This window comes from Oncorhynchus mykiss, chromosome 18 (genome assembly GCF_013265735.2).
Source record: "Oncorhynchus mykiss isolate Arlee chromosome 18, USDA_OmykA_1.1, whole genome shotgun sequence".
NCBI lineage: Eukaryota > Metazoa > Chordata > Actinopteri > Salmoniformes > Salmonidae > Oncorhynchus > Oncorhynchus mykiss.
Genome location: NC_048582.1, coordinates 50,149,767 through 50,173,141, shown reverse-complemented (window position 1 = coordinate 50,173,141; position 23,375 = coordinate 50,149,767). Strand labels below are relative to the sequence as shown.

Genomic DNA, 23,375 nt, shown 5'->3' with positions numbered 1-23,375 from the left:
CTCTCTCTCCATGCCGCTTTCCACACAGACCTCGTCCCACCCCGTCACTCAGGGAGCGAATTTGTTGTTTCTTGACCACGAGACACTTGCGTTCAGTCTGCATGGTCAGTGCAGCACGTGCAATGATGTTGTTTCCACCTTGTGTGTGTGTGTGTGTGTGTATAAACTAGGGAATGGATGATTCATTAAGGCCGATTTTTTTATATTTTTTTATACACCTTTATTTAATCTTTATTTAACTAGGCAAGTCAGTTAAGAACATGTTCTTATTTTCAATTACGACCTAGGAACAGTGGTTTAACTGCCTTGTTCAGGGCCAGAATGACAGATTTTTACATTGTCAGCTCGGGGGATTCAATCTTGCAACCTTACAGTTAACTAGTCCAACGCTCTAACCACCTGCCTCTCATTGCACTCCACGAGGAGCCAGCCTGTTACGCGAGTGCAGTAAGTCAAGGTAAGTTGCTAGCTACCAAAACGTATCTTATAGAAAACAATCAATCATAATCACTAGTTAACTACACATGGTTGATGATATTACTAGTTTATCTAGCGTGTCCTGCTTTGCATATAACCGATGCGGTGCGAAAAAGGACTGAAAAAAGGACTGTCCTTGCTCCAATGTGTACCTAACCATAAACATCAATGCCTTTCTTAAAATCAATACACAGAAGTATATATTTTTAAACCTGCATATTTAGCTGAAAGAAATCCAGGTTAGCAGGCAATATTAACCAGGTGAAATTGTGTCACTTCTCTTGCGTTCATTGCACGCAGAGTCAGGGTATATGCAACAGTTTGGGCTGCCTAATTTGCCAGAATTTTACGTAATTATGACAACATTGAAGGTTGTGCAATGTAACAGGAATATTTAGACTTATGGATGCCTCCCCTTAGATAAAATACGGAACGGTTCCGTATTTCACTGAAAAAATAAACGTCTTGCTTTCGAGATGATAGTTTCCGGATTCTACCATATTAATGACCTAAGGCTCGTATTTGTGTGTGTTATTATGTTATAATTAAGTCTATGATTTGTTAGAGCAGTCTGACTGAGCGATGGTAGGCACCAGCAGGCTCGTAAGCATTCATTCAAACAGCACTTTCGTGCATTTTGCCAGCAGTTCTTCCCTGTGCTTCAAGCACAGCCCTGTTTATGACTTCAAGCCCATCAACTCCCGAGATTAGGCTGGTGTAATCGATATGAAATGGCTAGCTAGTAAGCGAGGTGCGCGCTAATAGCGTTTCAAAAGTCACTCGCTCTGAGACTTGGAGTAGTTATTCCCCTTGCTCTAAATGGGTAACGCTGGTTCGAGCCCAGGTAGGGGCAAGGAGAGGGGCGGAAGCTATACTGTTACACTGGTAATACTAAAGTGCCTAAAAGAACATCCAATAGTCAAAGGTATAGGAAATACAAATGGTATAGAGAGAAATAGTCCTATAATAACTACAAACTAAAACTTGTTACCTGGGAATATTGAAGACTCATGTTAAAAGGAACCACCAGCTTTCATATGTTCTCATGTCCTTCTCCAACACTTTGTTTTTGCATTATTTAAACCAAATTGAACATGTTTCATTATTTATTTGAGGCTAAATTGATTTTATTGATGTATTATATTAAGTTAAAATAAGTGTTAATTCAGTATTGTTGTAATTGTCATTATTACAAATAAATAAAAATACATTTATAAAAATTGGCCGATTAATCGGCATCGGCTTTTTTTGGTCCTCCAATAAATCGGTATTGAAAAATCATAATCGGTCGACCTCTAGTGTAAACATGAGTTTGTATGTGCCTCCTCATGCCTAAGCCTTTGCGTTACGTAGGCAGTCAATGACTAACAAACTGCACCAACAACCTTAGGAGAGTTCTTTCAGTCCAGCTCAGAACAAGGTTTGACCTTTTCCAAAAAGTGACATGGTATAGGGAAGAAAACGCTATACAGAACTTAGACATGTTACCAGAGAACCTAGAGCACTGAAAACATCTGTCACAGATACATGTTGTCTAAAACACTTCCTGTATTTTGTCATAGTTGGCAATACAAGCATTAATATCAACATTAGGAAACGAGAAAATCAAACAGCACTTTGATAATATCTGATAAAACGGTAGGTAAATCCCTAACGCACAAGGGGGGGGTGGGGGGGGCTGTAAAGGAATGGATATATATGCAAATGTCCTTCAAAGCTAGGCAATGTGACACGCTGTCACGCGGAAGGTTAGAAAACCAATGGCACTAGTCAGATAAATACTAAACATATAAGCTGGAGTCTTCAGGGGATCTTATCAAAATAAAGCCCAACGGTTACAGTCAGGTTTCACAAGGTTTGGCCTAGAAGTAGAGAATTTAATGAAGGAAAGAGAGCCAACCAGACTGAATGCTGCTCTCACGAAAGAAACGTAGTCAAATCTGTTTGGTTCCCATGCTTGGCCAACCTGCAGTCAGTTTTAAAATAATAGTTAAACAGTGCTGGAAAATGTAGAACACGATACTATATAAAATAGGCCTACTATAAGTAATAATTTAAAATAAAACAGGGTGCTAATCAGGGCCTACAACTAATGAAGCCATGACGGTTACAAAGACTGTTCTAAGCCCAACATACTTTCTCCCCAGGCCACAGGCTAACACAAATGCCCATACCATTACCTGACACACACATAAATGCACAGTGCAACCTTCCAGTTAATCCTAAACTGCTGAACAATGGTGAGGCATGGACCAACTATGTATCAAATACACACAAAATGATTTAGATGAAGGTGATCGATGGCAATTACCAGGGGAACAAACAGAGAAAGGAACGGTGTTGACTGACAGAGAAACTCTCCCACATCACACCAGAACAATGTTTGACGGAACGCCTTACATATGGAACACCTATCCTAACAGGAACATGTCACAGGTTTAGGCCTAGGTTACATATGGAACACCTATCCTAACAGGAACATGTCACAGGTTTAGGCCTAGGTTACATATGGAACACCTATCCTAACAGGAACATGTCACAGGTTTAGGCCTAGGTTACATATGGAACACCTATCCTAACAGGAACGTGTCACAGGTTTAGGCCTAGGTTACATATGGAACACCTATCCTAACAGGAACGTCACAGGTTTAGGCCTAGGTTACATATGGAACACCTATCCTAACAGGAACGTCACAGGTTTAGGCCTAGGTTACATATGGAACACCTATCCTAACAGGAACGTCACAGGCCTAGGTTACATATGTGACGGAAACAACAGCTAAACCATGCAATAACCATCAGTCTCAGGTCATTTAATAACCCTAATATGGTTATGGCCCCCATTACAATAGCATATTGACTACAGCATGACCATTCACAGGTTCACATTATGTAACCACTAACATAATGTGACTAAAACAACTACTAATCTAAACATTGAATGATTCAATGAAACTGGCCAAGATAACTTTTGAAATAATGCTTTGATTATACTTGGAAATGATTGCCGATCTCTAGCCAATACATACAAACAAACTATAAAATCGGTGGCTCTGGATAAGAACTTCAGCTAAACTACTATTTTGGAAACAGAACTTCCTGCCTCTACATTGAGAGCGCCCATCATCATGCCCTCAAAATATAAAGAAAAACACCCTTATTCCCACTTTGGAACAATGCCCTGGGTGCATATGCTTTCCGGCAATTTCAATGATTCCCAGCCAGACCAAAATGTCAAAACGTAAACAATGGAAAGAATAAGTTGAAATAGCCTAACATTTGTGTCTGGTCGCAGATACAAGCATCTCTAGCCAAGATGTAGGCTTACCTTTCATGGAGAAGGCTAGGGGACACTTATTTGACAGTTGTGACAGAAAAGAATGGGATGATTCAAAATTATAGTTCTTAAATAATGGTGTAGATGAAATCACTCTCACTGTGCAGCCGAACAGCGTTGAAAGATTTACGAAGGGTTTAATAATAATATAATACATGACACTTAGCAGACTGTTATCCAAAGCCACCTGCAGTAGTGTGTGAATATATTTTGAGTGTGTGCAAGTGATCCCTGCAGGAATTTAACCCGTGGTCTTTGTGTTGCCAGAGTTTGAATGCACAGCATTCACACAAGATACACAATCCCTCTCCATCTGCACAACTAACTCATTCATTCAACCACTTACTATTTAAAGGCAAGATAAAATATTGGAGTTTGGAAGAGAGGCCGGTTGTGTTCACTGTTCAAGGTGATGAGGTCACCTATTAATCAGTCATAATAGCTCTCTCATTAAGTGTGGCTGACAGTTCAGCACAGGGTCACACAAGGAATGTCACTAGCAGAACAGGCTCTTTACATGACAGATTCCTATAGAGCTGTCCAAAACTAGTGCACTAGGTGCCATTTTGGAAGCCTGTGGCTCTGGTCAAAAGTAGTGCACTAGCTTAATATAGGACGTAGCTCACAGATTTGCAGTATGGATACTTTCATCAGGAAGTAGATGGTTGTTGTGGTGTTGTGTTCCTTTAATGCCAAGCCTATTACCGGAAGCTGCCTTAACTTTGTTTTACAGCTTCACGAGAGCATAGTGGACTGGCTAATTAACTGATGCGTCACACACACACTTTTCAGTGTAGTTTACAACACTCTCTCTCTCTCTCTGAAGTTATACCTGGAGAGAGTTCAAAAGAAATCCCTTGTAGTTAATGACTTCAAGTGTCAAAAGGAACGTATATTAGATTAGATAACACCTACGTAAACATATTCACTGTCCCATTGTTCATAACTTGACATGTCACAGGTTTAGGCCTAGGTTACATATGGAAGTGATCTGTCCCCCCCCGAAGATAAAACGGTTCCATTTTCACCATTAAAGCCATTCATGCCAGAGTATTCTAAATCACTCCCAGCCTGCAGTCCTCTATAAGCCTGCTTTACAAGCAATATGCTTAAAGACCTGTAACCATAACGGCACAACTTTACAGCTTCGCCACTTCTCGTCTCACGAATCCTCCTTTTGTACAACAAGGTATTGATTGTTCTATACATAATGGGTTATGAGCCCAGATTCAATATACTATGGAAATGCAAGCAGCAGATGTACTCTGCAGAACACCCCCGCTCAAAATCAATGCCTCAACAGAATGCCCCTGTAGCAATGTGAGTTAGGCCTGTTTCTACTCCAACAGAGAACTGACAGAGTGTTAGCCAACTTCAAACAGATGGTTTTAAACACCTTCCTGTTATTTCTGGTTCATATAAGCTAGATTTCAGCTAAAGGTGATTTGTTAATAGGGCCTTTTGAGTCACGATGAATGAAAATGAATGAGACTGTTGTGGGACCATCACTCTACAGGGGTTCACCAAGTCTAAGGTTCTGAGAGATGACATCACCATCATCATGCTTAAAGTTGCACGATACAGTAATTGCTCCACCATTTCCTGGTTGGTAAACATCTAGTTTGCTTAATTTCAGTTTATGTAACAGAATAAGCTAGTATAGTGTAGGAAATAATTGTACCATCTAAAACAGCTGTGAAGTATATTTTCCATAAGCAAAAATATTGTTGTTTCAGCTGTTTGGAGCTGATGTACAAAACAGACACAACAACATAACTTAACGGGAGGCATAGAAATAACGCACATAGAACAGATCTACCGCTTCTTAGACTTGCTTTCAAGTAGAATGATAGTTATAGAACTCACATTTCCATGTGAATTTGGTCAGTCAAAAAGTTACATATTGCCACTTTAAAAGGTAATGTGATGGAACGTCAGAATATGTCACCATGGCCTGAACACTTTCAGCAGCGACCAACCAGAGTGAGCAGGAAGGAATGAATAGCCTGTCTCCTAACAGACCTGCCTGTCACCCATTATCAAACAAACAACATTTATGCACAGACTAGTGCATGCTGCACAGTTACATGGAACACCTATCCTAAACAGTTACATCTGAGAAATCTAGCCTTTAGAATATCATGTGCTTTCTATGAGATTGTATGATAAGACGGCTCATTTTGGGGGGCTTTTCCATTCTGTGCGCTGCAATCAAATCAAATGTATTTATATAGCCCTTCGTACATCAGCTGATATCTCAAAGTGCTGTACAGAAACCCAGCCTAAAACCCCAAACAGCAAGCAATGCAGGTGTAGAAGCACGGTGGCTAGGAAAAACTCCCTAGAAAGGCCAAAACCTAGTTTTGGAGGTTAGTTTTGGCAGAATGGGATTCAACCCAAGTCATGGGGCCCAACCCAAGTCATGGGGCCAACTGTCCAATGCCCTGCACCTAAAATGTGCAGAACATCTCCATATTGCATTCATCATCTCTGGCTTGACACAGAGTAAGGTCAAGGGTCAAGGCTTTCTAGGGGGTCTGGGTCATGGTATCCCACTGTCAAAGCAGTAGTACTACCAGCAGACAGTACTACTAGACCTGCAGAATTTGCATTGCACACCTGGGTACTGTAGTCATATTTGGGTCTCCTATTTTGAAAGAGGGTGAATAGAGACCATATATTGTGGACCTGGTAGCTAGAGAAATGCATTGGAATACCCTGTCTCTACCTCTTCTAGGATCCATGCAATCATAAGTGCTGGGAAAGAATAGCACTCCAAAATAGCATTTCACCTCTTAGATGGATGTATTTATCTGTCAAATATAGTACATTGCACTCCTGCACACCTGTAAGGTGTCGAATAACAGTGCAGCTTTAGAAAAACGTATTTGCAACGAGCAGGAGCAGCACTTGCAATATAATTATCGTGTTTACGTCTCGAAATGCACTCGCTCCTGCTAGGCCTCAGTGTTGTCATAAGCGAACGACCTTCCCTCGACTACGTAATTCTTTCCATTCCTTAGCACCGGCAAACAAGCGTACACTTGACAAGATACCTAAATAAATGACTATGTCACACTAATCATGATTGGTATTTAGTTAACCATTTTAACATGTCCACTATGTGGTTGCCGTTGCCAGTATTCTAGATATGTAACCCGTATTTAGCCTAACTGGCGCGCGCTGGCCTGGGGGTACAGTAACTGCATCATCACCATAATAATATAATAGCCACCGAGACCATTCATCGAAAGCCCAAAGCAATTGTTTGAACATTAAACAACAGTTAATATGCACGTCTGCTTTCGAAGTATCCCCTCGATGCCAATTCATTATTTGAACATGACAACATTTGGCTACTGGGTCCATAATCATTCATACGCAATAAATTACATCATTGTCAGGGTTAGAAAGGTATGTTAGTTACTATATCTGGATAGGCTTATAAACACACAATGTTGAGAAAAATAATGTTTGCGTGCTAGTGATGCTGATGCGTCTAGCAGAGACCCCCGATCTGACCCAATTAGCTTGCTAATTATAGCAACATATTGCATATTTAGCTTTGGAAGCAATAAATGATGGACAAGCGGGTACTACTGCACCTTTGAAAACAGGCGAGTTCGGACACTGCTCAGGTGAGCCCTTGCTGTCCGGCGGCGATCGTCTTTGCCTTGCGACCAGCCTGCCCTCCACCGAGCCGTTTCCAACCGGATTCGCGAGTAGCAGCTGCGTCGGACTGCCAGGACTGTTGCAACCGGACGTCGATGTCGGTCCTGTATTGCTCGCGATTGTGAATGAAGAGGAGCAGGGGCGGGTTGGGCTGTGCTGACTTCCACGCAAGAGCTGGTACGGCACCGTGGCACGAATAGGCTGCAGCCGGATCGTGGTGGTGTTGCAGTTGCTGCAGCCGGCTGGAGAGATGGTTGGAGAGCCGTCACCGCTACGCTTGACCCTCTTTTGCTGCGGTTGGGTTGAATTGGTTGCTGATGATGCTGTCGACATGATGTTGATTGCCACAGTGCAACTCTTCCAGTTAAAAAACTTGGCAAAAATACAAAGTAGTCTTGAATAAAACTCACGTTACCGGAAAGTATTTTCGTTGGCTTGCTCAAGAATATAAATGTGACATAAGAAAGCAAGTTGGTAACTTTCCCAAAAAAGTTAGCTGGAACATATGTTTTTGTAAAAGTGTAGTTTAGAGTAAACTGCTTAGCTACCTACATTTTTCGCACTTTTCCTGCTACTTGTCATTTTTGAAGTGTTCGAACAAGTATGGATTCCCGAAAAACTCTCAATTAAACATCTTCATATTGAACAAAAACGACTTTAACCACGAACTGTACTTATAAAAGCGCAATCACAACATAGCTAGCTAGTTTTGTCTCAATGTTGTCTTGCAACACGCAACCCCTTTCCTGTGTTCCTCCTCTGTCAAAACTACTGGTTGACGAATCAGGGCGTGGCAAAATCACTCACTGTAAAGCTCTGATTGGTCAAAATAATACTGTAAGGTCGAGGTCATTGGCCAAATTCTAAGCATCCACCAATCGATTCATTGAAGTTAGTTGAAAATTCAACGTAGACTGCTCTCGAGATAGCTAAAAGGACTGCCCTGAGTGGCGCAGAGTTAAATTGATGCGGAGTTAAATCTTAGAGAAATGGGTTGTGCAGAATATTCCGTAAAAAAAGAAAGGTCATCTGAGTTTATGTTGATAACTGCACTGTATCCATAATGCCGAGTGAAAAACAACTGGGAACTCGGAAAAATGATGTCAAATCATGACGTCGGTGATCTTTAAGTCAGAAAGTCGGAGCTCTAGAAAGACGCAGAGTTCCCGAGTTGGATGACCAATCAAATCGATTTTTCCCCAAGCGGCTTTAGACCAGTCATCGTCGTGGCATTGACAAGTTTGAGTAAATTGAAACAACCACTGCACAGTTTAAAGATTAAACTATTGTATCTAGACCCCTCCTAAAAAGCCACATATTGCTGTTCAAACACATTTATTACAGATTTACAAAGTACTAAACTTGCACCATATGTATTTTCCCTACCAACAAGACAAGAATCATCACAATAGTTTACATATTTTTTAATAGTCTGCTTTTGTACAAATTTGATCAAGTTCTTTCACCCACATTCAAACATAAGATTATGTATAGCTGATTCACAAATGAAATGCATATACAATTAAAACACAAGATACAAGATACAGAACCAAAATAAAAGGCATTGGACAAGGACTGAAAAGGAAGTAAAGCTGAAGACAGGGTTCAGAATAAGGGGGTGTAAACTTGGCAGATTTACCACAAGGTAAAATAGTTTGCTTTTTAAAGTGGCATTCAAACTTCTTCAGAGGTAGGCACATTTTCAAAGAACGCACAACTGCATGTTCAGAGGTTAACCAGATGTATTATTGCATGTAACATCCTCCATAACTCTTAATATCAATTTGAAGTTACAGTACTTGCAGTGTTGGAAAGTAGTGAAGTACTGTACATGTAGTTCAACTGGTGATTTAACAACATTTTTGCACTAGCTTGGTGGTAGTTGAACTACATTGAAATCATTTACTGGTGTGGCTAACTACTGGAACTACATTCTACTACTATTTTCCAAAAATAAAATATGGGTGAAATAGGCAATCATCTTTCTTTTTCAGCATCGGACTGCCTAAATTCTCACTTGAATTTTGTTGTTGTGATTAATTGGATAAATTTCATATTAGTTTAACATCTGACTACAGCGTGATCTGTTCAAAGTAGCTTCCCCAACACGGAGTACATAATATCAGGATAACGTGCAAACACTTGGCTGATGGTCAGGTATGAAAACAGAAGCAGGTAAGTAGGGCAGATAGGATGTAAAACATATCCTCTAACCCAATATGACATATAGTGCATTCTGAAAGTATTCAGACCCCTTCACATTTACTTACATTACAGTCTTATTCTAAAATGGATTAAATGCATTTTGTCCCTCATCAATCTACACACAATCATGTCAAAGCAAAACAGGTTTAGACATTTTTGCAAATTTACAAAAACTTAAACAGAAATACCTTATTTACACAAGTATTCAGACGCTTTGCTATGAGATTTGAAACTGAGCTCTGGTGCATCCTGTTTCCTTTTATCTTCCTTGAGCTGTTTCTACAACTTGATTGGAGTAAATTCAATTGATTGGACATTATTTGGAAAGGCACACACCTGTCTATATAAGGTCCCACAGTTGACAGTGCATGTCAGAGCAAAAATCAAGCCATGAGGTCGAAGGAATTGTCTGTAGAACTCCGAGACATTATTGTGTTGAGGCACAGATCTGCAGAAGGGTACCAAAAAATGTCTGCAGCATTGAAAATCCCCAAGAACACAGTGGCCTCCATCATTCTTAAATGGAAGAAGTTTGGAATTAACCAAGAGACTCTTCCTAGAGCTGACCGCCTGGCCAAACTGAGCAATCGGGAGATAAGGGCTTTAGTCAGGGAGGTGACCAAGAACCCGATGGTCACTCTGAGAGAGCTCCAGAATTGCTCTGTGGAGATGGGAGAACCTTCCAGAAGGACAACCATTTCTGCAGCACTCCACCAATCAGGCCTTTATAGTAGAGTGGCCAAAAGGAAGCCAATCCTCAGTAAAAAGGCACATAACAGCCTGCTTGGAGTTTGCAAAAAGGCACCTAAAGGACTCTCAGACGATGAAAAACAAGATTATCTGGTCTGATGAAACCAACTATTTTGCCTGAATGCCTAGTGTCACGTCTGGAAGAAACTTGGAACCATCCCTACAGTGAAGCATGGTGGTGGCAGCGTCATGCTGTGGGGATGTTTTTCAGCTGGAGGGACTGGGAGACTAGTTAGGCTCGAGAGAAAGATGAACAGAGCAAAGTTCAGAGAGATCCTTCATGCAAACCTGCCACAGAGTTCTCAGGACCTCAGAATGGGGCGAAGGTTCACGTTCCAACAGGACAACGACCATAAGCACTCAGCCAAGACAACGCAGGAGTGGCTTCGGGACAAGTTTTTGAATGTCCATGAGTGGCTCAGCCAGAGCCCAGACTTGAACCTGATCGAGCATCTCAGGAGACCTGAAAATATCTGTGCAGTGATGCTCCCCATCCAACCTGACAGAGCTTGAGAGGGTCTGCACAGAATGGGAGAAACTCCCCAAATACAGGTGTGCCAAGCTTGTAGCATCATAACCAAGAGGACTTGTAGCTGTAATCACCGCCAAAGGTGCTTCAACAAAGTACTGAGTAAAGGGTCTGAAGACTTATGTAAATGTGATGTCAGTTTTTCATTATGGGGTATTGTGTGTAGATTGAGGGGGGAAAAACAATTTAATTACTTTTAAAACAAGGATGTAACGTAACAAAATGTGGAAAAAGTCAAGGGGTCTGAATACTTTCCGAATGTGCTGTATTTCCTATGTACCAGCTACTACTAATAAAAACACAGTACTCACGATTTTACAGGTCAACCATCTTTAGAGAAACCCCCTCAGTTAAAAATGACAAGATAAATGAAAACAATGTATTGTTAATAGCAAACATGCACAACAACCACAAATTAACCACACCGTAACTAAACCCCCAAAACACATCCAAGTAAACCAAATAAATTAAGTTACTCAAACTCAAATCCCCCCCCAAAATACAAAGCAAACAACTGTAGCCTTCCACGCCGGTGAATAAAAAATAATTTAAAAATGCTATGTTATAGGTCAGTGATTGAATTACAAAGAGAGGAAGAGGCCTGGGGAAATCCACAGTATTGTTTAACACAGACAGATATAAATACCCTTGGTTTCCAGGTATGCACAGCAAAGGATTGTCCAGACAGGGTAAATCCCAAATATTTCATAATGTATGCAGTAGTAAGGCTGCGATTACACATGCAGCCCAATTCAGATTTTCTTTCACAATTATTGGCAAAAGAACTGATCAAAGAAAGAATCATTTGGCTGTGTGTGTAAATGCAGCCTCTATGGATGATTTCACATGATGTGGAATACCACAACATGGCACTGAAAATAACAGCAACTTATGAGTCATCTTTTCGGGTTCTTGAGTGGTTGTCTTAGGAGTTAACCCATAGGGAGTTTCCTTCAAATAATAGTCCTAAAAAGTATTTTAACTATATATAATTGGTATTTTCTTGCCCCCTCACATTTGTACAGCAGTCAGAGGTAACTGAACATATGTGTGTTCACAAGATCATTTGTTCGCCAGTGTGCAATGAATGCAGTATATGTGACAGGATACATTGAAACACTGTCAAATCTAAACTGTGCCATGAAGACTGGGGGAAACTTGGTTGGTTCAGAATAAATAACAATAAATACAACGTTTGGGAAAGTTACAACACATGATGCGTTCATTAGAGCCATGCTGATGATGATCAAGAGAGAAAGGCCACATAAGAGTCACCATATCGAGTGAGTCCTGATAATACATGTTGAAAAATAGGGGATATATATTCTTACAGGTTAAAATAGATCAGAAAGCTACATAGTTCCTCTATAGAAATGCTTATGCTACACAAACACTTTTTTCAAATGTTTTGTTAAAGCGTTCTTAACTTCATGGGCAAAAGTGAGGACAGCAGAGAGAAAACATCGTAACCAAATAAAGAATACGTGTAATTTCCTTTCTAAGATTTGAAAACTATCTGAAATCTGTCTCATGCGTACATTAGTGCAAACCCAAAGGTCAATCAGTGACTTCTAAACTAACAGCAACAACAGGTGAATCTACAGACCCAGACACTGTTCAAATGAAACACAAAGCTATGATGAAGCATGCCAGTCAGACATGAAGCTAGCGCTCTTCTGATACACACCGTTCTTAAAACAGTGAACCAGCACTACTATGACAGGCGCATCAGAAAGTGATTCACCTTGAACTAGTAGTCTACAATCTTAATGGTGGAACTCTGCGAACCCATCTACCTACATACTGTGTGTAACCTACATCACTGCCGGCAGGTGCAGTTTTGACCCCAACTGACTCACACCTGTTTTCTAACTCTGATCATCACAATAACCAGGTTTCCCATTAATTATAGTACTACCATTCTCAGACTGAAACTAAACCTGATTGGTAACGAGCCAAGACAGTCCAAGGTAGTGTTCAGTAGGGCAAACGTAGCTAAACACTTTGGAAAACAAACATGTGACTTTCTTATTGGACAGGCACAGGTAGTCCCGTCTTGTTTCAGTACGTTTTCATCTGTTTGCTGCCCAATGAACACGACCCAGGGTTGACGTAGGGCTGGTATTGGAGGGGAGGTTGACAGATCAAAAGGTCAGCGGTCATAGTCAGCAAGTCAATCTACAGGTCAATGGTCACAGAGCACAGAGTTCTCCAGGGTGAAGTCATAGGTGAAGGAGGCCAGGTTGTGGTTGATGTCTTGGGGCGACATCAGCATCTCAGAGAAGAGGGGGAACCCAGGACCCCCTGTCTGCATGGCCAAAACATGGGGGGCCAGGGTGAATGGGACATCTCCTAGTAGCTCTGGGAGAGACAGTGCTGCCTCCACTATGGGTGCGGGGGGCTTCCACATAGGTCCTGGTGATGGGGCGATCACTGAAGGTGGAGCAGGGGCTGGAGAGTGGTGGGCCTGGGTAGGTGTGGTACTGGAGGACTAAGGAGAAGAGGTGAGAAAACATCCACCTTCAGACATTGCATTTAGAAACAAGTGTAGGCTACACAATGAAAAAGGAACACTTAACGTGGCTAACTTTTGTCAGACATGAAAACAGATTGATGCCGATGAGGTTTCAGAACTCAGCAACATCCATGGGAGGAAGTCACTAGGGTGCTGTCCCAAACCGTAACCGTAGCAACTCAACTAGTGTACCAGTAAGTGTACTACTAAACACAAGCAAGCGTCACACAATACAATTATTCTGTCTACCATGATATTAAATCGGCCTACTATTTGTACTCTTCAATTGACTTATTTGATTCAAAAGGATTTGGTGTACACATAAAGTGCTAGATTGGAGACTTAAGCAGTGCTTCGGGCCTTGGAATAAAAGCCTAAATGCAGAGAAGATGTTACAGGAAATGGCTTATTCCTCTTCAATTAAGAGAGCATTCGGTTGGGACGTAACCACGGAAACGTCCTTAAAAGAGTCTGAGTGTTGGTTCTCTCAAACACGGTGGTGACGAGGACTCACTTGGGAGCATGATCAGCAAGCAGTGTGGTGCTTTGCTTTTTCATGACTTCTAGCACTTCACATGTAAAGTAACGTTACATCTTAACCACTAATTACCTCTGTAATAACCAATACAGAACACTGTAGGTAGTGGTCCTGCCATCTGGCCCTCCATATGTTTCATATATTGCCCATAACACAGGAGAGTGTGTGAAGCTGGACAGGTTTATATTGGTGGAGGTAGGAGTTTGTACATCATGTAGGTGAAGGGTGCGCAACATGGAGGCAAAGCACTGTAGATAACACTCATTGAATGGGAGCCAAGCAGCAGTGCCATGTCACCATATGCAGCTTACGCTTCAACACACACACACACACACACACACACACAAACAAACACACACACACACACGCCTTGATTAAACCCATAATAATGACCACAGGCGACTTCAAGGACCAACCAGATCAAACAGAGAACTAGCAGCAACACCATAGAGCTTCTCTACAGCCACCATATGTCCAGACTGCAGTCCAGACCCAGTGAAGCAGGCATGGAGCGTGCTGAATGGTAGTGGCATGTGATGGTCCTCAAGTCTCTGTGTGTGTGTGTGCAGGATCACACCCATGCCACTCAGCATCTGTCCCCAACACAGCAGCAACAGACTGTAGGCAGACTATATGAAGGCAGGATGAGCCAGTCAGTCTCACTGCTGTCTGTTTAAGTCTACAACAGTTGTGTTTCCTGGTACTGAGGACAGCATTTACGAGACAAACCACTTGGCAGTTTTGAGTTACATCGCCCAGGTTGGGTCCTAAATGACACTACATTGGCCATTCTCCTACATAGCGTGTTATACTGCATGTTCTGCATAGCGCTGCCCCCTGGTTATAAAAGACAATCACCTTTGATGGTTGCACAATAACGTTACATGATGGTTTGCCGATGTTCGCGTTCTGGGTCGTCTTCCTCTGTTCTTCCACAGTTTCTCCTGGAGAGGAAAACAAAAAAGAAAGATATTCTGTCATTATACACCACGGGCCTAGGCCTGGATTCTTCATCAACATACATGTGCACGAGACCCACTACTAGCCCCATCTACAATGGCCTACTTGCCCTGTGGTCTTCAGAACAGAAGTCATTAGCCTCTTTGGGTTATTTTTTCCATCTTCTGGGAAAGCAGGTCAATTGGGTGATTAGACGTGGTTTAAAGAGTGGAGTGGCATTCTGATCACATTCATGGATTACACAGCATTAACAAAGTAACACATTAATACTGTTCCACAGAGCACTATGTGGATCAGAGCATGTCTGCAGCTCTCTCTGGTGTAATAGCCTGTGTTCCCAACCCCATTCCTCTCTCTGGTATAATAGCCTGTGTTCCCAACCCCATTCCTCTCTCTGGTGTAGCCTAGCCTGTGTTCCCAACCCCATTCCCCTCTCTGGTATAATAGCCTGTGTTCCCAACCCCATTCCTCTCTCTGGTGTAGCCTAGCCTGTGTTCCCAACCCCATTCCTCTCTCTGGTGTAGCCTAGCCTGTGTTCCCAACCCCATTCCTCTCTCTGGTGTAGCCTAGCCTGTGTTCCCAACCCCATTCCTCTCTCTGGTGTAGCCTAGCCTGTGTTCCCAACCCAATTCCTCTCTCTGGTGTAGCCTAGCCTGTGTTCCCAACCCCATTCCTCTCTCTGGTGTAGCCTAGCCTGTGTTCCCAACCCCATTCCTCTCTCTGGTGTAGCCTAGCCTGTGTTCCCAACCCCATTCCTCTCTCTGGTGTAGCCTAGCCTGTGTTCCCAACCCCATTCCTCTCTCTGGTGTAGCCTAGCCTGTGTTCCCAACCCCATTCCTCTCTCTGGTGTAGCCTAGCCTGTGTTCCCAACCCCATTCCTCTCTCTGGTGTAGCCTAGCCTGTGTTCCCAACCCCATTCCTCTCTCTGGTGTAGCCTAGCCTGTGTTCCCAACCCCATTCCTCTCTCTGGTGTAGCCTAGCCTGTGTTCCCAAACCCATTCCTCTTGCATCATGTCATCTGGGGGAGAACGACTGGGCCTTAGTAACTAAACTAATTAACTGCACATTGTCGTCTCCTCTTCTCCCTCGCCCCCTCTTTCTTCTCCTCTGTGACCATTGCCATCTCCACTCCCCTTTCCTCTGGGACTGAACTCTTTCTTCTCCTCTGTGACCATTGCCATCTCCACTCCTCACTCCCCTTTCCTATGGGACTGAACTCTTTCTGCATCATGAAGTCATCCTCCCTGATCTCACCAGATTCCTTTGATCTGAGCTCAGTGTCTCCAGTCACCCAATGTCTCTCTCTATAGAGGGTAAATGATCTCCATGAAAGGGAACGGAGGCCCAGAGCCCCATGATAAAAACACGGGATCAATATGGGATCTATCAGCTTACTCTAGTCTAGTAGTACAATGTCTCTCAGCTTCAGTAACCTCAAATTCAGATGATTTTTTATTTAAAAAGATGCACTATGCAGAAATAATTTCCTGGTAGCTAAAATTCGAATGGTTCACTTAATTTCAGTTTGTGACAAAACAAGCAGGCATAGTGTAGAGAATCATTGTACCACCTAAACCGCTGTGAAATATATTTTCCAGAACCAGAAATATTGTATTTTCTTTTAGCGGTTTGAAGCTTGTGTACAAAACCTAATGTAAAAGACACAAAAACTAAACTTAAAAACGGAAGCACAGAAATACTGCACATAGAACAGATCTACAGTTTCTTAGACTTGCTTTCAATGAGAATGACAGATCTATAACTTACAATGTGAATATGAACTTTGTCAGGTCGCACAAAAAGTTGTACATATTGCAGCTTTAAAATCTTTTTAAATAAAAATATTTTGTCTAGTGTCTTACTTTTCTATTATCATATTCATATTTCCATCCATGTTTGAGGCATATATCCTTCCTGTTTGGCCCTGTCCGGGGGTGTCCTCGGATGGGGCCACAGTGTCTCCTGACCCCTCCTGTCTCAGCCTCCAGTATTTATGCTGCAGTACTTTGTGTGTCGGGGGGCTAGGGTCAGTTTGTTATATCTGGAGTACTTCTCCTGTCCCATTCGGTGTCCTGTGTGAATTTAAGTGTGCTCTCTCTAATTCTCTCTTTCTTTCTCTCTCTCGGAGGACCTGAGCCCTAGGACCATGCCTCAGGACTACCTGACATGATGACTCCTTGCTGTCCCCAGTCCACCTGGCCGTGCTGCTGCTCCAGTTTCAACTGTTCTGCCTTATTATTATTGGACCATGCTGGTCATTTATGAACATTTGAACATCTTGGCCATGTTCTGTTATAATCTCCACCCGGCACAGCCAGAAGAGTACTGGCCACCCCACATAGCCTGGTTCCTCTCTAGGTTTCTTCCTAGGTTTTGGCCTTTCTAGGGAGTTTTTCCAGGTGCTTCTACACCTGCATTGCTTGCTGTTTGGGGTTTTAGGCTGGGTTTCTGTACAGCACTTTGAGATATCAGCTGGTGTACGAAGGGCTATATAAATACATTTAATTTGATATAAGTATGCAACATTAATTCATTCTATGCCTTGTATTTAAAGCTTTGATTTGCCCCTTTTAGTCCTACAGGTACAAAAGTTCCCACAATTTCATCACAAGATTTAGCTCACATTTCCATCCACATCTGTGAAGAAATTCTTGGCATTGTTCACCTCCAGAGCAAGTCCTCTAGGACAACAGGGGCCATGTAAAGTAAGCCTATGTTCTCCCCGTTATGCGTCATCAGCATTGTACATGCATGGCCTTGTTTCTGGGCTCAGTCAGTTAGACAGAGGCCCCGCCTTCCCGTTCTCTCTCAGTCAGTAACACACAGAGCATGCATCCGTCATCTGCTCAATAGCATGCAGGAGTTTATACCTCCCATTCACTAAATGCTTCAGGAGGAGAGGGACAACGAGGCAAAAGCAAGAATACACACACACACCTCTGCTTGATGATACAGAGGACAGGTCAGGTCAGTTGTACTTGACTTCACATTATAGTAAGGCTGCATGTTTTCACATTCAACATCATGGAAAGACTGTGTTTGGATAACTGTAAGTGAACCTGGACTGGCAAACGTGTACACTACAGTTCAAACGTTTGGGGTCACTTAGAAATGTCCATGTTTTTGAAAGAAAAGCACCTTTGAGTGTCCATTAAAATAACATCAAATTGATCAGAAATACAGTGTAGACATTGTTAATGTTGTAAATTACTATTGTAGTGGAAACAGCAGATTTTTAATGGAATATCTACATAGGCGTACAGAGGCCCATTATCAGCATCCATCACTCCTATGTTCCAATGGCACGTTGTGTTAGCTAATCCAAGTTTATCATTCTAAAATGTTAATTGATCATTGGGAAACCCTTTTGCAATTATGTTACAGCTGAAAACTGTTGTGCTTATTAAAGAAGCAATAAAACTGGCCTTCTTTAGACTAGTTGAGTATCTGGAACGTCAGCATTTGTGGGTTCGATTACAGGATTAAAATGGCCAGAAACAAAGGGCTTTCTTCTGAAACTCATCAGCCTATTCTTGTTCTGAGAAATGAAGGCTATTCCATGCGAGAAATAGACAAGAAACGGAACTGGCAGACTGACAGATGATGGAGGGGTACTTGACACCATCTGTCAAGCATGGTGGAGGCAATGTGATGGTCTGGGTGTGCTTTGGTGGTGGTAAAGTGGGAGATTTGTACAGGGTAAAAGGGATCTAGAAGAAGGAAGGCTATCACTCCATTTTGCAATGCCATGCCATACCCTGTGGACGGCGCTTAATTGGAGCCAATTTCCTCCTACAACAGGACAATGAGCCAAAGCACAGCTCCAAACTATGCAATAACTATTTAGGGAAGAAGCAGTCAGCTGGTATTCTGTCTATAATGGAGTGGCCAGCACAGTCACCGGATCTCAACCCTATTGAGCTGTTGTGGGAGCAGCTTGACCGTATGGTACGTAAGAAGTTTCCATCAAGCCAATCACATGTGGGAGGTGCTTCAGGAAGCATGGGGTGAAATCTCTTCAGATTACCTCAACAAATTGACAACTAGAATGCCCAAGGTCTGCAAGGCTGTAATTGCTGCAAATGGAGGATTCTTTGACGAATGCAAAGTTTGAACGACACAATTATTATTTAAATAAAAAAAATCATGGTTTATTACCTTGTCAACGCCCTGACTATATTTTCCATTCATTTTACAAATCATTTCATGTATGTTTTCATGGAAAACAACAAAAGTGACCACAAACTTTTGAACGGTAGTGTGTGTGTGTGTCATATATATATATATATATTAATGTTTCAAATAAAATATTTTCTGAACAGTGTCAGGTCAGGAGAGAGGCCTAAGGTTCTGGCTTGGATCATGTGCTGATCAAGTGAAGAGGAAAGAAAAGGAGCACATTACATTCTGCATCGACCTGCTCTGTGCAGTGTGGATCTTGTCAATGACATCACGTTATGTCATGATTCGTGCTGGAGTTGTGGGACCTGCTCAGAGCATAGACATGGTCAATGACGTGCAGCTTGTCAGGCTAGCAGGCTTCTCGTAAACATCTTTGCCAGTGCAGAACAAACTAGCTCTAGTAATGCTGGACACTGTTAGTAGCCTCACATTTATTTTCACAATCTTCTGTTAATGACCAGTGACCAATTACTAAAACACTTATGAACTCGCATGCATGATGCACGCATGCACACCCATCCTTGCATTACCTGCAATGACTTTAGGACTCCCTGGAAAACTGTGGCAATTGTTACTGAGTGACCTACTATCCTGGCACAATAAATAAAGACTTCAGACAAGGAAAAGCAACATGAGGACAAATGTTCAAATGAACGTGGTGTGGGGGTGTAGGCCTTTGAACACGATGTTAGTGAAAAAGACTCCTTGTAGACACTGACAGCCATCCAAATACAAGTGAGGCTATTGTCTGTCTGCCGGCTGGGTTAAGAGCCTGTGAGAGGGAGATGGGCTCCCAGAAGAGGCACAGGCAGCTGCTCATGACTTCAGCAGTCAACCAGCACCACTCCTCAAGAGTGTCAGCTGCAGGCAGGTGCACACACACACCACACACTTTGAGGGACTGAAGGCCCTAGACTTGGATGACTTCATGACTTCAGAGATAATAAAACAAATCCTTTCTTATCGGATTCCATCTGACAGAATGGAGGAGAAAATATTAGGTGTTACAAATTAACAGCTTAGACTGGGGAGAAATTTGCCTGATGTAGGATACAAACCTTGTCAAAGGGCGTTATTGTAATAGCTAATTTGATAATCGTCTGAGGTAAAATGAGATTCGACTCCATGACCCCCTGACAAATGTGAGCCATCCCTCCATCTAGCATCAGGGGCGGACTCTGCAGATTGTTTCCCTTAAAGCCCCCATGCAGTCTTTATAAATGTTATTTTTAAATCGTCACTGTCTGTCTAACATAATTACTGTGTGTTTATTCAATGAAAATAACCCCCCCCCCAAAAAAAATAAAGTTAGCTCTTTTTATCATTTATTTTCATTTTGCCATTGAATTGCTCAGTCTGATCATGTGGGTGTGTTGACACATATGTATATTTTTACATACAAAAAAAGCTCTTTCACTAAAAGGGCATTATCATTTTCACAATTTCAGAGTGTTATTTCAATCTTATAGTGCTGAAACATTGAGAAAATTGAAAATATGACTTTTTTCACTGCACTGCCTTGCTCCTTCTTGCTCTTTCCCCAGGAGGATTTATCTTGGTCTGAATAACTAAACGTGGATGGAGGCGAGAAGGGCCTCAGAAGATCAGCCTGCCAGCCACACAGTTCCCTGCCCACTGGGATTTTCCGCTGGCTCTCTCCCACAGCCCAGCCCTGGCCCGAACATACCCAACCGGCAGGCCGCTGGCTGGGGAAGTGAAAGGGTAGTGGAGTGGCACATGATATGCCCCCTGCCATATGGACACAGACTGAGCCCCACAGATCAGCTTTGTAAGAACATCTGCTCCCTTTGGTCTGGAGCCATCAGTACCAGGAATTCTCGAAAAGTGGAAAGAGGCTGTGGTGCAGATGGCAAATGTAATGGCAGATTTCAGGGAAACAAGTAGCTACACTTTACATTTGATACAGTTAAAACTATTTCAAAAATAAATAAAAAATGATCCTCACAGAAAATGATCTTTGAATATTCATTCAATGCAACGGGACAAACTAACCTAACTGTACCTAAATTGAAAGCCACTACCCCAACTCTGACTGAAGCATAGTCCTACATTGTTGGATTTGCGCTCTGTAACAACTCCTATCAACATTGATTACACCCAGAGTAAATCTATGAATTCCATTTGGTGATTTGCCTTTTAAACTCCCTGGTTTCATCAGCTATCTGACTGATCCCTCCCTTACGAAACGCACACACACACACACACACTCTCTCTCATCATTGGCATCTTTAAATCAGAGAATGTGATTAAACAGAGCACAGTCATAGGGTTTACACTAAAACATCTGTGTGCTCAGTCAGACTCTTTCTCCTTTATCTGGGAAGAAACGCTGGCTCTGAGACTGGCTCTCTTCTGTCTGCCAAGCGAAACATACAACTCCTGACCATCTGTGTCTACTGCTTCATCAAAAGCCATACCTGGGTCCAAATACTATTTGAAATCACTTTAACTACTTCTGGCGTTAGTTTTAGCCTGTCTGGAGTGCCAGATGGACAGTGTTTGCACTTTTGCGACTACTTTATTGGTTCCATAGTGCCAGTCAAGCACAATCAAGCCCAGCTAAAGTATTTGAAATTATTTTGAGTACTATTTGAATCCAGGTCCACCAGCAGCGCTCCCAATCAAAGCCACGGGATAAAGAGCCAATTATACTGCACTTTCCTGGTAGAGGAAAGAGGGAGGAGGGAGATTCCTGACTAACAATAACATTTTTATTATTTTGGACTTAGAATTTGAAAGGTACCCACAGAAGTTGTTTCTGCCTTTAACCTTTAAAATTGGCAGGATTTATCTTCATAAAGCAAGTAGAAATCCTATATTATCATTTTGAACTTTATGATAAACATATGCTAACTTGTTGTTATGACTTATTACCACGACCCATGAGCACGAGGAAACTTCTTTTTTGCGCAACTTATTTTCATTTCAGGTTCATTTCAGCCTCATGGAAGTGGTGAAAGACATTATTCAATGCTGGTGACAAACTTACAACTACATGTGGACTTTTTAAGCTTATAGTATTTACTAGTGTTACAAAGTAGAGGTTCGGGATTTAGTCTTGTTGACAAAAAATATTAATAGAAATTTAAATTAAAAAAAAAAAAAGATAAACTAAAAATATAGACCGATGTTATTGACTGAATGTGTACAGTGCTTTGAAACATTTAAAAATCAATTGTTTAATACAGTAGCACTGAACATGTCATTGTGTGCAACTCTGACACACAACCCCCACAGCATTGTTCTGGGTGATATCAATAGGCAACCAGGAGAGGCCTGGTCATTTAATTATGAAACAAGGATGGTTCAACCAGTAGAGCATTGTGGAATACACACATTTCATGGATTCAATAACAAATCACAGCATTACTTTATGTGTGTGTGTTCTGCCCAACTTGTTAAATGTTTGGTAAATGTGGTCGTTTCAGAACTGAGCAGAGTCTACTGAGCAATAGGACGACCTGAAACGTCAAAGTTCTGTTGAACACCTAGACTTTGAGTATCAAGCAAATACACATCTCTGACTCTTACAAAGTCAGCAGGTTGACGTTTGATTATTTGTTTCTCACCTATTATCACGAACCCATCTGTACCACCCTCTGACGATGACTTCTTGGAAGAGTCTTTATTACGATTTCCGAAAAAACTGAACATACTGACTCCTTACTGGGTCTGCAAAGGCGAGAAAAACAAACGTTAGCAAGCATATGGCAACATCATCACGGCACTTGGAATGGGAAAATGCATAAAGAAATCATGTTGTGTTTACCCTTTGGTATGTAGAACCTAGGAGTATGCCTGAAAGTTGATCACAGATCGCAATATCATAACTGAATACAAGTGAGTGACTTTCAGTTTGATTTCTTTCAACTTCCGAAGTATCAAATGTCACGTATGCTCTACTAGCTAAATGTTCTTTAGTGTCTAGTTAGCTAGCTGGTTAGCTAGGTGTTCGTCAAACCAAAGCAAATTACTTACCCTACCAGTCTTTATTTTCGTTAAAAAGTCGAATAAAGTAACATACACTTTTGTTGTTGTTAGATTATCTATGCGATTTCGTGTAGTTAGTCCTTGACCAGTGTGTTGTTGCTGTTGTCTTATCTGTTTCCGGTCATTCCTGTTCTGTAAATGGTCCGTTTAGAAACAATGTCGAGAACAATTTTATTCTAATCAGTTTTATAATGATTGT

The 23,375-nt window shown here is 41.9% G+C and overlaps 2 protein-coding genes and 1 long non-coding RNA gene across 7 annotated transcripts in view; 1 reads left to right on the top strand and 2 right to left on the bottom strand.

The window, feature by feature from the left end:
- LOC110496437 (glucocorticoid-induced transcript 1 protein) overlaps positions 1–8,257 on the bottom strand; it is a 43,530-nt gene extending 35,273 nt beyond the window's left edge. For 2 of the 4 annotated variants that reach the window (XM_021572344.2, XM_021572343.2), the window contains exon 1: positions 7,420–8,257. In XM_021572344.2, the coding sequence (XP_021428019.1) occupies positions 7,420–7,819 (400 nt within the window). In that variant the 5' untranslated portion in view covers positions 7,820–8,257. The remainder of the gene's footprint in view (positions 1–7,419) is intronic. The other 2 variants (XM_021572341.2, XM_021572342.2) reach the window with 2 other exon arrangements.
- The window catches only part of LOC118941183, a 45,192-nt gene extending 24,073 nt beyond the window's left edge, over positions 1–21,119 (top strand). The window contains exon 3 of the long non-coding RNA XR_005037496.1: positions 20,710–21,119. This is a non-coding gene — a long non-coding RNA (uncharacterized LOC118941183). The remainder of the gene's footprint in view (positions 1–20,709) is intronic.
- Positions 11,222–23,366, bottom strand: LOC118941182 (UBAP1-MVB12-associated (UMA)-domain containing protein 1-like). Of its 2 annotated transcripts, XM_036953019.1 has the most exons (5): positions 23,165–23,366; positions 22,956–22,984; positions 22,756–22,858; positions 14,882–14,967; positions 11,222–13,461 (listed from the first exon to the last, which is right to left on the bottom strand). In XM_036953019.1, the coding sequence occupies exons 3-5, from the start codon at positions 22,838–22,840 to the stop codon at positions 13,156–13,158; spliced, it is 477 nt and encodes a 158-aa protein (XP_036808914.1). In that variant the 5' UTR covers positions 22,841–22,858; positions 22,956–22,984; positions 23,165–23,366; the 3' UTR covers positions 11,222–13,155. The 2 variants fall into 2 exon arrangements, with proteins under 2 accessions (XP_036808914.1, XP_036808913.1); XM_036953018.1 differs by lacking the exon at positions 22,956–22,984.
- Between the last annotated feature and the right edge of the window lie 9 nt (positions 23,367–23,375).